Here is a 13,819-nt window from a genome sequence, read left to right as displayed (position 1 = left end):
CCAGAAATTCAGCTGTCTGTTCAACCACAAACCAGACATTGTGCAAGCAGCTGTTTCTCAAACCACTGAGTATTGACATGGGGAAATTCTCCAGTCCTGCTGTGAACAATTCTGTGTTGCTCCTTGGCAATGACAGATAATTTAACCTGGCTTTAAAATATATGATGTGTGAGCTGCTAGGACATGAACTTCAGATTTCCCTCATTTAGGCTTCAGAATAGGTCCAGGCTCTGAACCCTGTTTGCTGCATTTCAGAGCCTCAGAATGCATCTGTTTAAGTCACATACCCTCCAATGGGAACTGTTGCTGAAAAGCCCAAACACCTTTTTTGGACTGTTAAGCACTGTAGTCTAAATTCCATTAGATAAACACATCTAAGTCCCAGTGCTGTTGAATTAGCATCTTTCAGATATGTGTTTGGGGTCAGAAAACAGCACGAGGTGCAAGTCCATTCTCCCACTAGTTTCATTTTTCCTCCTCATTTTGCTCCAGGATCGATTCTGCTGGTTCACTGTATTTTACAATTGGTTATTGGATGAGTCCTGAACTGTGAGACATTTTCACTTCTCATACAGCTACACAGCTGCTCCTTTTCAAAAAGCATTCTCATACAAGAATTGCAGTGCGGGGTCTGGCAACATGCCTCACCCTCTGCTGTAGGGCTTGGAGTTTTTGATATCTAAGCAAAACAGTTGTCATCCTGAAAACTAAGCCAGACATCTGAAAATCTTTAAAACACTTGAAAAATTCCCATCCAACCAAGTAACTGAAATTTTAGAAGGGAATAAGGAAGAAACACATAGTTGACTGGAAACATTTAACAAATACTGCTACCTACAGAAACAAAAGCAAACCTTAACAGAGATGCTTCTTCTGTCTTAATGAAGCACAAGTCTGAACCAAGAGTCAGCATTTAATAAAAGCAGGCCTGAGATCTGTAACTACCACAGATCAATTCCTGAACCACTAAAGGAAGCAAAAAATGCATCTTCTCATTGACTTCACTGTTTATTGAGCTAAGTTGCAAAGAATACCAAAGCTTCTCACATTGAAAAACTATATGGAGAGAATTTGTATGGCTATGATTTATCACACACCAGAAGCTCTGAAGAGGTGCTACTGTCACCGAAAAAACCATGCCAGCACTGAAGAGGAAAAACATAAAGCAGTCCTTCCCAGATAGGGAAGTGATGACCAAGTGGTGTCCTGCTGAATGGATATGAGTATTTGGCCCTGTTAGTGAGTTAAATAGAACATCTCCGTTGTCTTAACCCGGTACTGCATTATATCCTGACAAAAGGGCAAATCTGTTCTTCTGCCAGCATATACAAAGGGAAAGAAAGATGAGTACAAAAAGACTGGAACACCAGCTTCTCAGGAACTCCATTTTAATCATAAATCCACCGTAATTTCTGTCTACATTGCTTTAAACAGTAGTAGTTTCTCATGTTAAGGAACATGTGGGTTCCTCTTTTTTATATTTGTTAAACTAATTACTATCAGAGCTAATAATTGCAAAACTTTGGCATTCTTGCACAGCACTGAAATGAGATAGTAATTTTTTTCTAAATGCTTCTCTACTTAAAAAATAATGAAAATATGGCCTGTTTCTATAGTCATTTTTCCTATATATCTATCATTCAAAAATTTCAAATTTTGTTTAATATTTTTAATAGGATTTTGGCCATTTTGTATTATTCACTGTTAAAGTCTAAGGCAAGATAAGTGACAACAAATTTGCAGTCACCACTCAGGAAACATCTGGGGACAGCTCCTCTGAGAAGCAAAGAATTGGAGTGAAGAAAGAGCAGACATGTAAGAGGTTTGCTAATTTTCTGGCTACAGAAAAATAGATAGGCAGCCACACTTAGCAGTGCTCCACTCTGCCTTAGCAATCGGTAGCAGATTGACTCATACAAACATCCCCAAGGAAGACTGCATGTATGCAGAGTGAGGCTGTCAGCAAGGAGTTTGAGTAGATTGTGAAAAACATTAATACGATCTCTGACAGGTCCCTGGGTTGTCACGGATCAGGAAGGACATGCTTGTGTAACTTCTCACTCTGGATGTGACCCTGCAATTCTGCAATCTGGGTTTTTGCTGTAGTGTCAGGAAGGGACGACAATGTAATTGAGAGGACGTTCTTTCCAACATCCCATTTCAGCTTCATTTTGCTCATCTGTTCTTCCTTTCCTCATCTGTCCTGCCTCCATAGGGCTACAGCAGGCCACCTTGTCAGGACATCATGCAATATTCTCTGAAATCAACAGACACACATCCATTAAATTTAGCTAGAACCTCCTACTATCAGGCTTACAGTATGAAAGAATTTTTTTTAGAACATCAGAATATTGCTTAGGAAGCTACAACATTAAATCACTAGAAGCACAACCATAGCATTTTTTTGCTGATTTAAATTACGAATAGAAAGTACGAGCAGTTAAGAGGAAACAAGATATGTTCTATATGAGAGCCAAGATTTTTTTTTCCTGACATGTGCCAAACAAGGAGAAGAAACAGAAGAATCTGGCACCATTAAAAACAGTTTGTGGAGAAAGGAACTGAATATCTACAGCCAAGCTCCATGTGGTTTGTAAAGAGGAAACTTTTGTTTTATGGGACTCTCAGTCAGCCAAAATTCTCCCAGACGGCATGCAAATGGATATTAGCCTAAAACCCTACATGCATCTTGTAGAAGGATCAGTAAATGGTAGGGAAAGAAAAGAAAAAGGAACACTACCAAAGTTTTAAAACAGAACTCAAAATCTGCTTCATGGTTGAAAAACTTAGTTTACCAGACAGTTATAATGTCATATATATGGCAAGTTTGTTGGAAAGGAAACACAACAAGTTTTATTATGCAACTAGAAGTCAGGAAAATGAGTTCCAACCCTGGCTCCAGTACCAAATAGCTCTATAAAACTTGGATAAAAGAGAAAAAGACTGCCAACTTAAGTGTGAGATTTTCTTTAACTTCATACAGTGTATTAACACTGCACTTAGGCGGTTAGGTTCCAGCTTCTGCACTATTTGGCACTGCTATGCACCAAGTTAAATAAGCCAGTAGATACAGCCCTGAGAACAGTCATATTACTTTACCAAAACAAGCCCTATCTACCTTATTAATCAAAATACTTGATTGAGGAAAATATTTTATGTGGGACATAATTCTCGCAGCCGAGCAAAACACTAAAGCAACCGAGATGATCCAACACCTTAGCTGGATATTGCTACAAGATGTGGTATTTCTGGCTGAAAACGCTAAGTGAGAACTTGCGCTTCACCATATAGCAGAAAGGGCAAACAACAGTTCTCCGATACATGTTTAGAGGCAGCATCTTGGAAGAATGTTTTCATCAAGAGGTATTTCTCTGGCACTATCAGAGTGTCCTGTGAAGCATTCAGCTACACTGTGCCTAAATCAAGAGGAGAGCGCACTGACCTCCATTTTACAGCTGGGGAACTGAGGCAGAGTCAGAAGGCAGGAATCCGTGCTACAGAGGCATTCAAGTCCCTTCTTCTCACTGAAATCACTTCTCCCCAGGGGAGTTAGAAGTCCCCTGTGGGTTGGGGCTGTAGTCTTTCCCACAGTCTCATAGGTGGGGATCAGAAGGTAACACCCCTCAACACTGTAGCTTTCTAGTTATACTACCAATGATTAAAACAGATCAGATGGCAATTTTCACCTTCATGTTTGAAGGAGAAGTAGTTAATGTCTCCTCTAAGAGCACATCAGGATTAAGATTGGCCCTTTTGGGTCTTCTTTCTTGTCATCCTTTTCACTCAAATTCTTTCAGCTAAGATTTGCCAACTGGGGTCCTCTCTTCCTCTAAACATGGTAGTGAGCACGAATCCGATTTATGCAGCGTACCATCCTACACTCTATGTTTGCTTGGGTTTTCCTCATTCATACTGTTAGGACTATCAGCTTGGAGGAAGAGGGTAAGGGCTAATTGTTCACTACCTTCTGTACGCTATGCTCATTTGTGTATAGCGCTCTAGATGGCTGCTCCATGGTTCATGCTGCACTGGAATAATAAACACAGCTAAAAGCAATTCCTTTTAACTCTTTAATTTTATTTCCTCAGAAAAATATTGAACAGAATAAAACAAAACTAAGTATTTCCGGAAGGCAAAAATAAATTGCAGGCACTTTTCATGAACATGCTGGAAGGAAAAACCACTGTAAAAGTGAAAACTATCATATTTTAGTGAAACGTGAAACTAACAGTCCGTATCAGCACTAAAAATATCTTCAGTTCTCCCCCCCCCTCCCCCCGTAGATACCAGGATGGCATATATTGATGACTTCAGGATGCTGATCAAGACCAGACCAGGTAAAAACTAAACCAGAACTGCCCCCCACCCCCCCAATAAAGTAGGTCAAGAAAACTGGGAGGGAAGGGAAACTGTTGCTAGGTGGCAGTGTACCTTAAGCAAAGAACACTGTAAATCATAGATTACTGGAAGTTTGTTATACGTTAAAAGAGGTGTCATCTCCAGTGTTATCTTCAAAGGTTTAGTAGGAACCTGAGCTGTACATGATACACAGAATACATATCATAGGGCTGAAAAGCAGCTCAGGAAAAAAGAAAAGAAAAAGAAAAAAGCCTGTCTTGAGACATACTATTAGGCAACACCCACAACAGAACAGCTCCCCAGGTCTGTTATTTCTGCTTAAGAACTCAAAAGCCAACTGTGTCCTGCACATCTTGAGGAGCTCAGATTGTGCTTACTTCGTTTTATTTGACCATAGCTAAACTCTAACTGAAAAAGAATGCAGAGAAGCAAGCTTCCACCACAATTGGCCCCAGCAATGTACAGTAGACAGAAAATAAAAGCATGGTGGTTAGAGGAAAGTTTTTTAAGGTTATTTAAGAAACTGAACTGTTACTTTTCTGCTTCAAACAGTTTCAGTCCTCAGTTCTAAACGTTTAAAAGCGGGGACAGCCACGAGTAGACAATTAAATTGAACAAAAGGAGTCATGAGAATGCATGCACTCATTGCACTTCCAGCAAAGACGACAGAGAAAAAGGCCTGTGCAGAAAGCCTAGGTAACGGAAAGGAGAGGCTAGATTTTTCTGGTATTCTTCTATCTGTCCTTCCTGATGTTCCCTCCAACGGAAAACTACCTTAACATATTGCCTAAATTAGCAGAAGTGGTAAAAAAGACAGGCTGATGACATCTTGTGAACTACAATTCACTTGGTAAGAGAGCTGTTAGCAAGCTCACAGCTTGTCACAGAGAAGGATAAGATGTTCTTGAAGGCAAAGATGAAATCTATATTCTTTTCAACAATATCTATTAGGGTTCAAGAGAACAATCTTTCGGAAAAGTATTTTAGATGAATGTGAGCATATAGATTGCAGGTATTTTGGAGGGCAGAATAAAAGAAAAACGAAAAAGCCTTTTTCTCCAACGGAAACATTAAATCCATGATACAGGCCATAGCAAAATTGTTGCTGAGAAATTTATCAAGTAATTCTTCATATGTTAACTTTATTCTACAATTATACTGCTTAAGAGTTTTTCAGACCACTTTCTTTCTGATGCATTAGAAACTGTTCAAAAATAATACATTAGAACAGATGTGCCCTGGTCTAGCCCAACACGGCAATCCCTGTATTGCTGTAATGTAAAACTCTCACAGGTTACATGAGGCATACAGTCCATTCCTAATAATTAAAATACCAAACTTACTGACCTAAGATATTTCAGACAGAGTAATTTTAACACAAACCATCATCTGTGCAGCTCTCTTAGGACATGGGTTAGCTTTTCAAGCAGACATAATCCTCTTACGGTTACTTCCAGGTTAGGTCTGTACCTTTTTTACTTGAACAGACTTCGTGATGTACACCCTAGGCCTGCAGGATTCAATTTCAACGGGTAAAAAATGGAGGCAATAATTTTTCTTCCATTTCTCCTTACTATTCCCTTCCCCAGACCTAGCGTTTTGAATTGGTGGTCAGTTTGAGCCTCTCACCCTTCCCAGTAATTTGCAGCCTTTGCCCCGTAAGGAAGGAGTCACAGAGCTTCCGGTAGTTGTTCCCAAACTGTTGGTTACAATTTATGATCACTCACAGTTATGGACAGCAACCCAAAAGAAACATCAATTTGGACAATAAAAAGTGGAATCCTACCACACCTAGATATGGCACTGGAAGGGAACCCCCACTGGTCTCTCCCGAGCACTGCCCTGCCTTCAGCGGCATTACTGCAGTAAGACAAGCAGAGGCTGCCTTCACCTGCTGTTCCACCTCCCACTCTGTGAGACTGGGCAGTTAGTGGAAAAACAGTCCGAAAACAAAAGATCATAAAGCTGGAGCCGACTTAATCAATTTATGAAGACAAAAGAGAATAATCTGTATGATCTATATGCTAGGAAGTCATCAAGTTTTGCCAGAACAGAAATACTTCTATGTGGGGAGACAGAGAAAGGAAGCTCTCGCGAAAACGTCTTCCCCAGCAAAAAGCCCAGATAAGCTTTTCTTCATTAACCAGTAAGAGGGAAATCTTTTTGTAGCATACAGAAGCCACTGCGCCTCACTTGACATTGAAGTTTAATTCAAAATAAAATTTTCTGCGATTAAGGAAACTTTTGTTCTTGTTCTGTTTCTTCACCATCTGTGATACAAAACCTGGCAAAGACTTCAATTAGTTTCCTTTGTGCTATTACTGCCACCAGCACTCAAACGATAAACATTTATACAAAAGGAAATTCCTCTTCCTTTCTTTGCTGTCTCCAAATAGTATATTTAAATATTTTAATACGAATACTTGTACTGAAATCACCCTGAAATCTGGTAAAAGCTAATTTACACCAACTGCATTATAGAAAAAAGTAACAATAAGTCTACACAACACCTTTTCTGACCAGAATCTTTTAAACTATAATAAGCATTCAGCCCAAGAGTAAATGAAGAAGTTAAGTAGCTAAGGCTAAGAAAGGTGAAATCCTACAATATTCTACTCAAGAAACACTAGGGACTGACTGAGCTGGGTAATTTTCCTCACTGGCACATACAAACTCCTGTCATGTTCTTGGAACTGTAATTGTAAGAGCCAGGTAAGTGGTTCTGCTTCTCCTCAGTTGCTGAAGACGGAAATACAGTCCGGCAAAACAAACTTGTAAAACTCTTAAGAGCAAGTTAACACTTAGCTGTGCACTTCTACTTCCTTAAAGTCTTCAGTTTATATATACATATACACACATTTGACTACTGTAGCTATCCTTGTTAGAAAACAAGTATAGATGTAGCCACAAACGTTAAATGTTATTATACCCGTAAAGTTTACCTTGGTGCCAGAAGTACGATAAACAATAGCATGATACAGTGTCTGCTGATGCAGGCATACCATCATTAGGGCAACATATTCATTTTTTATATAGATACCTACATAAGTAAGTAGCAATATTTCTTCTAGTGAATGCTAAATTAGACAGAATTCTTCACGTTTCTGCCCAAATACGTACCACCACATGATCAGGAGTACACCCTATGACTTTGGGATTTATTCATGTGGCTATCTGCCAACAGTCTCCTTTCCTGATGTCGATAGCTTCCCAAATGTTTTGCAGATGCCTGAGAAGGAGGAAGCAAGCCCAGCCTAGAGCTGGCTTTGCTAGATCCAAACAGAAGGAGGAGAAAGAGGAAATCTGACATGTGGAGGACACATGGCAAGGAAAGACCACAACCTTGCACCAAAATCGAGGAGCATAACCACAGCCATGTCCCCACTTCGTAATCCACTGCACCCTTAGCATGGCCTTTCTTAGTGCAGATCAGAAAGAGCTGCTTAAAAACATCCTTTCTGCCAGGTATCTCTCAGGACTGTGCATTAATTTCTCTTCTTCCCTTATGCTAAAAAGAAGATTTAATTTTGCACATTTCACTGGAGTAGGATAGTACTTCTATACCAGCAACCTATGCTGCTGACTGTAATACACACAAGTTGATGGGTTTTACCATTTTATATTTCTATGTCCTTGCATATTGGGTGTTTTCCATACTTGTTTAAATCCTGTGGCATTTATCTAACAAGCAGTTTATTAAGCAAATAGCAGTTTGTTTTCCAGGGCAAGACAGCAAGCTTTCTTGCCAAGGCCTCCTGTATAATATCATTCTGTTGTGGCACAAACACCCTAACAATTTTCCTCTAGACTCTAAAGAGCTGACTTCAAAAACTCTATAGCCACGAAGGTTAGGAAAATAACTCTCAAGATGGGTTCTACAGTCCTTTTTGCCTGCCACTCCCCACTGGCTGAAAATTTGATAGGTGACAGCTTTGCCAATTTGCATTATCCAAAAATACAACCTATTACAATTTACTAGAATTTCTTCTAATAACAGGCATAATTTTATAATGTGACTGAGCGAGTCTAACAGCTCCCTAAGCTTAAAATGACACCCACTCCCATTTGCCTCTTGACCATGTCCTCACTGCTCCCCTGTTGCCTCCTGTGCTCATCTCATTCAGGGAGCTAAACTGGCAGAAAACTAAACCTATCAAGAAAGTAAACAGTCTTCTGCAGCAGAACCAGCTCACAATGGGTCAGATAGCAACAGGGAGAAGACAGGACCAGTCCAGCAGTAGCGATCTATTCGGACAGCTTAGCTGAACCATGAAACTGCATTCTAAGCAAGTCAGTTTGACTGACCAGGATGACCCCACTCAAACATCCAGCAAACTGATGAAAAATCCCTTCTGCACTTAAGGGATGGATTGGACTCTCTGCCCTAAACCCCACTAACAGTTCCAAAACAGACACCATGGAAAGAATCCCCTGCTGTTGCCCTCAGTGCTCAAACGCCCTCCGAGCTCAAAGCAAGCGATTTCACTGGGTTTTTTTTTTTTCCTCTTGTTTGTTTCATTGACTTATCACGTGCATACCCGAAGTTACGTCGGTTGGTGTAACAACTGCCTAATTGACTTTTTGACCCTTTTTAAGAGAATGGTACTACTTCTTTTTTGCACTTATCTATTCCTACGCCTTCCAAAAATAACTGTTAATGATTAGAAAATGTAACTGCTTACTACTTATAAGTATTAAGCTTACTAACTGCTATGCATTTCATTATGTGATTTAAAAAAAAAAAAAAACCTAAGCAAACAATGCTGACAATACTGATCCCTCCCCTTCGCCACCTCTCCTCCCCCAATCTTTTACACGTTGATTTATCAGCTATGTAAGCGACGCAGGTACCAGCAACGTGAGCGAAAAATACCTGGGAAAAGGTTAGTAAACAAAGGAAACAGGTATTGTTCAGCAAGAGTAACCGAAAAAACATTTCTAGACACTGTCGCTTTACCCCCCAGAACGGTTTTTTTCCCAGCGTACTCAGTGTCCCAAAACAGGCGTGCACACCTTCTGCGAAGTTGCGAGGCCTACGGTTGGAAGGAACTACCGGGAACACTGCGAAGCTAATAAAACAGAGATGTCAAAAACTCGAGCTGCAGTTCGCCTGCTTGGACTCGGGTCACCCACAAAACACCGTCAAGGAAGGGCTAAGGTCGCAGCGCCGCGCTAGAGGACTCCGCCTCGCGTCGGCAGGTAAGAGCAGCGCCCCTTGGACTCCCGGCGGCCTCTCACCAAGGTCTGCGCCGTCTCTTTCGCTGCACGCGGCGCGCCAGGACGATTCAGGCGCGCAGCAAGCACGCGGCCGCTCGCGCTTCGATGCAAATACGGCAGAGGCCGGGCTACTTGCTTTATCACCCCCCCCCCCACGCCCTTGCTCTTTTGGAATCTGGACTCTGAGGCACTCGCCAAGTGCGACACCAGCCTATTCGGGCTTCCTGGCCCGCGCTGCCCCGCGCGCGCCACAGCCCCCGCCACCCGCACCGCGCAGCGCAGCCCGCCCCCGGCCTCGGCACGGGCTTCCTCGCCCGCGGCGCCCCCAGCGAGGGCCCCGCCGGCCCCCGGCCCCGCGGGCGGCGGCGGCGCTGGGCGCTGATAGGGCTTCGCGGGAGCGGGGAGGCGGGCGGAGGGAAGCGCGGCCCAATGTGCGGCGCGCAGCCCCGCGCCGCTGCTGCCCAGGCAGCGCCGCCTCGCCGGCCCGCTCCCCCGCGGCGGCGGCGGCAGCGGCAGCGGCAGCAGCAGCGCGGCCCCGCCGCCCCCTCTCTGCCCACCCCGGTACCTTTTCCTCCTGCAGAGCACGCAGACGGCCCAGAGGAGCAGGGCGGCGGCGGCGGCCCCGCCGTAAGCGCCGAGCTGCAGCCTGTCGGGGCCCATGCCGGCGGCGACCGCCTCGCCTCGCCTCCGCCCGCCGCCTGGGCAGCCCGCTGCCTGCCTCGCCGCAGCCGGGGAGGAAAGTTTTGCCCGTCCTCCAGCTCCGAGCAGGAGAGGCGCCGGGGCGGCCCTCCCCGCCCACCCCGAGCCCAGGGGGCTGGGTTTGGCTGCTCCGGCTTGAACTTGGCGAGCGGGCGCGGTGGGACCCGGCCGGCCGACCGGTCGGTCGGCTCCTCCCCGGCCCAGCGCCCCGCGCAGGGGAGGGTCGCCCCGCGGCCGCGCTCTGCCCAGGGCGGAGGGGAAGCCCCGGCTTTTGTCATGAGGACCAAGGCGCGGATCCAGCGAAAAGTCCCCCAAAACGAGACCGGGGGCAGGGATTTGTCATGTCTCGGGGTAATGGTGCCGCGCCGTAATGCTGCCGCGCCGGGCAGGCTGACGCCCTGCGGCGGGGGGGGCCGTTGGGGGGGCCGTTGGACCCGCGGCGGGAAGGTGGCCCTGCTCAGGCCCTCCGTGTGTCCCTCCCCCCCCCGCCATGACAAAAAGGGTTTCAGCTGCCACAGAGACCAAGCTTCGGGTGCCGAAGTGCAGGGGGTTTCTGGCATGTTCTCCACGTGCGCTACGGTGCACAGGCTGCCTTGGTATTTACAACGGGGGAAGATTTCCGCAGGCGATAGCACTGGCAGCCTTTTGGCCGACGCTTCTGCGGTACAAAGACTTGATTTGTGTTCCCTGCTTGAAAACAACAAGAAAAAATCCCCAAACACGCGTAAAAAACTTTACCTGAGGATAGGATAAACAAGGTAGGAAGAGTTGAAGGGTGGCTTTGAAGTCCTACCACGTGAGAAGAAGCCAGGGCCAATCCCAAAGGTTGTGCTCGTACCCCAGTGCCACCCTACCAACACCTCTGGTGCTGTATGTGGAGGGAGAGGAGGGGAGGAGATGGAAAGGAGCACAGACAGGTGAGAGGACTCAGTGGCCCAGCTTTAGGAGGTGGTGGGATGGTGCGAAGCCACCGCTGAGCAGTGTGGAGCGAGGCGCGAGATGGATGAAACGCCAGGGTAGTAGCATTGCCTCACAGCCTTGGCGGTGGTTGGTTCAAGGTACAGTCAGGATCGTTTTCATTCATTGCTAATCCGCACTAACACAAAGATTCTTCAGGTTTTAGAAACCTGGTTGGTTTGAATAGTGACAGGGAGAAGTTAGTGTACCTTAGTCATTCTCAGTTGTAGACAAATTACAAGTTGTCATGTGCTTTGCAATATCAGGAGGTTTATTTATTCTCAGCATCTTGGAAGCAAGGGGTAACACATGAAGCTCGGTTTTCTGAATTACCCTATTTTAAGTTTTCTCTGAGTTGAAGGTACGCACATTGAAAAGGCAAGCTTAAAAAGCCATCCTGATTTTTAGTAATCTCATCATTTTTGAGGCCTGACTCTCATTTGAGGGTTTGAAGCTGGCAAAGCTGTGTGTCCTGTTCCTCGGACATTCAAATTCATTCCAGTGAAATACATAAAAATGCCACTGTACTAATCAGAGAAAATCAGTGTCTCAGAATCTGGACACTACTGCTTGGAAGTATGAACTGTCCCTATTAAGATCAAGGAACAGACACCCTTATTGCGTAATAAAATGATCTACAGGAAGCCGTGAGAGAAACTAACATTTTAGTAGTAGCTCTCTTGGGCTTCTTGCAGGAAACTGTATTTGAAATCCCCAGCTTGGGAATCCCAAGGGGCTTCTTAGCTACTAATCCCGTTAATTCTTGTGAAAGTAGTAATTTAGAACTGAAAGGCATTCATTGTAAGACAGTACACGGTAAGGTCACCCAGTGTTAAATATTACTCATTTTACTACTGGCCTCTGCTGTGAAAATCTAGTGCTTCACTTCCTTATTGTGAGAAATAACTATTTTTATACAATTAAAAAAGCTGTGACAGCTAGAGTAATTCCTCATCCAGATGTGAAATGTCAAAACGTGGAGACGCTCACTGTAGTTACGGCAGAGGCCATGAAGAGGACTACAACATTTCTTAATTAGCCTTGTTTGTATTTGCAGAAAGTTACTGTCTTAGATCAATTACAGATTAAAAAGAAAAAGCCACAAGCAAGGTTGTGTTATTTTAAAATACTGGGGATACAACTGGAAAGTCTCTAAACCCCCGAGGAGTGGTATGTACTCCTCTGTAAGAACCCTTGAAAAAGCATTAAAGGATTGATAAATTTCTCCTCAGCTAGTTAGGAATCTCAAACTGTTAGAAACCCAAACCAATTAAAGGTGGGTGACTTATGTACAATATGAGCTATCTTGATGCATTTCCAGCTGGATGATAGATGCACATAAAATACACGACTAAAATTATAACATGTCTGTACACACTGGGATCTCAGCTAGCTGGGCAGAGAGGGTTAGGTTGAACTGACAGGAAGATTGAAAAATACCTGACCTCTTAATTTAATCCATCCCCATCTCAGCCATCAGACAAAACAGCAGGAATTGTCCCCTCTAAAATAGCAGTAGTAGCAGAGAAGAAGCAGAGAAGGAATGTATTTCATTCAAAATACTTCTAAAAATAGAGGTTCAGCCTAGTCTTATAGAAATATCGTCTCCTACTGAAAAATTAAGATTTGGGGGGACTTTCAGGTTCAAGCTAACATAAGATCTTTATGCAGCTCTTACTGCAGCATGGTCGTGAATGAGGAGAAAGAATGCAAACAGCTGGAAAAGAATAATATTATTATCCAGCTGGATACAACTGTGTCCAATTGTTATCTTTACTTCTGTAGAGTAATTACTGGACGTCATTCCGTGACAGTAGTATTGGCTTTTTGGCAAACAGTAAAATGTCTTCAAGTCCAGTTCCTGTGCTTGTAAAGCTGCAAGGAACAGCTGCAATGTAGATAGAGGTGAAGACATTTGCAGATATGTAGTGGGGCGGGGGAGGGAGGAATGGGAAATTCATAAAATAAGCTTTGTATCTTTTAAGTTGAAAGCTTCCTAAGATTTCAAGTAGGTTCTTAATACCATGGTAGAAAGCCTAGATAGATAGATGGATGTTCAGTTACATTTCTCCTGTTTAAATTGTGAATATTCTGTACATATGCTACAGTTCAAAATGCATACTGTGTGTATGTTTCATACTGCCAATGTTGTAAGATGATATAGATCATATTTTTTTGTCTTATGAAAATGCAGAAGACTCAAAATAAACTTAGAACAGTATATACTGCAATCTGTACTGTATGTTACACATCACAGTGTGATTTTGCTATATGCAGCACATGGACAAATGCCTGTTCTACTGGGTAGCTTTCCTGTGCACAAGGATTTAAATTACCAGACTTAGACCAGATTCTACATCACTGAAACACCAGTGAGATATGCGCTGTAAGGAATGGCAGGAACAAGGCTTATTTTTCTGGTTGCCCAGTGCTACTTGTTACAAGACTATTTTCTTCTGTAACCATTGCAATTAAAATACAGTATGTCCATTCTTGTCTTCAGTTTAAACACATATGAAGTATTTCAGCCAAAGCAGTCCAGGTATTTCTGTGAACAAGACTAAGGAAAAATACCCATGTTAGTCAG

At 43.6% G+C, this 13,819-nt stretch overlaps 1 protein-coding gene across 1 annotated transcript in view; it reads right to left on the bottom strand.

Annotated features, from left to right (window-relative positions):
• The window catches only part of CYP7B1 (cytochrome P450 family 7 subfamily B member 1), a 126,547-nt gene extending 116,102 nt beyond the window's left edge, over window positions 1-10,445 (bottom strand). The window contains exon 1 of the mRNA XM_068932610.1: window positions 10,142-10,445. Within this exon, the coding sequence (XP_068788711.1) occupies window positions 10,142-10,236 (95 nt within the window). The 5' untranslated portion in view covers window positions 10,237-10,445. The remainder of the gene's footprint in view (window positions 1-10,141) is intronic.
• Window positions 10,446-13,819: the final 3,374 nt, after the last annotated feature.

This window comes from Struthio camelus, chromosome 2 (genome assembly GCF_040807025.1).
Source record: "Struthio camelus isolate bStrCam1 chromosome 2, bStrCam1.hap1, whole genome shotgun sequence".
NCBI lineage: Eukaryota > Metazoa > Chordata > Aves > Struthioniformes > Struthionidae > Struthio > Struthio camelus.
This window is presented reverse-complemented; position numbering and strand designations above follow the sequence as displayed.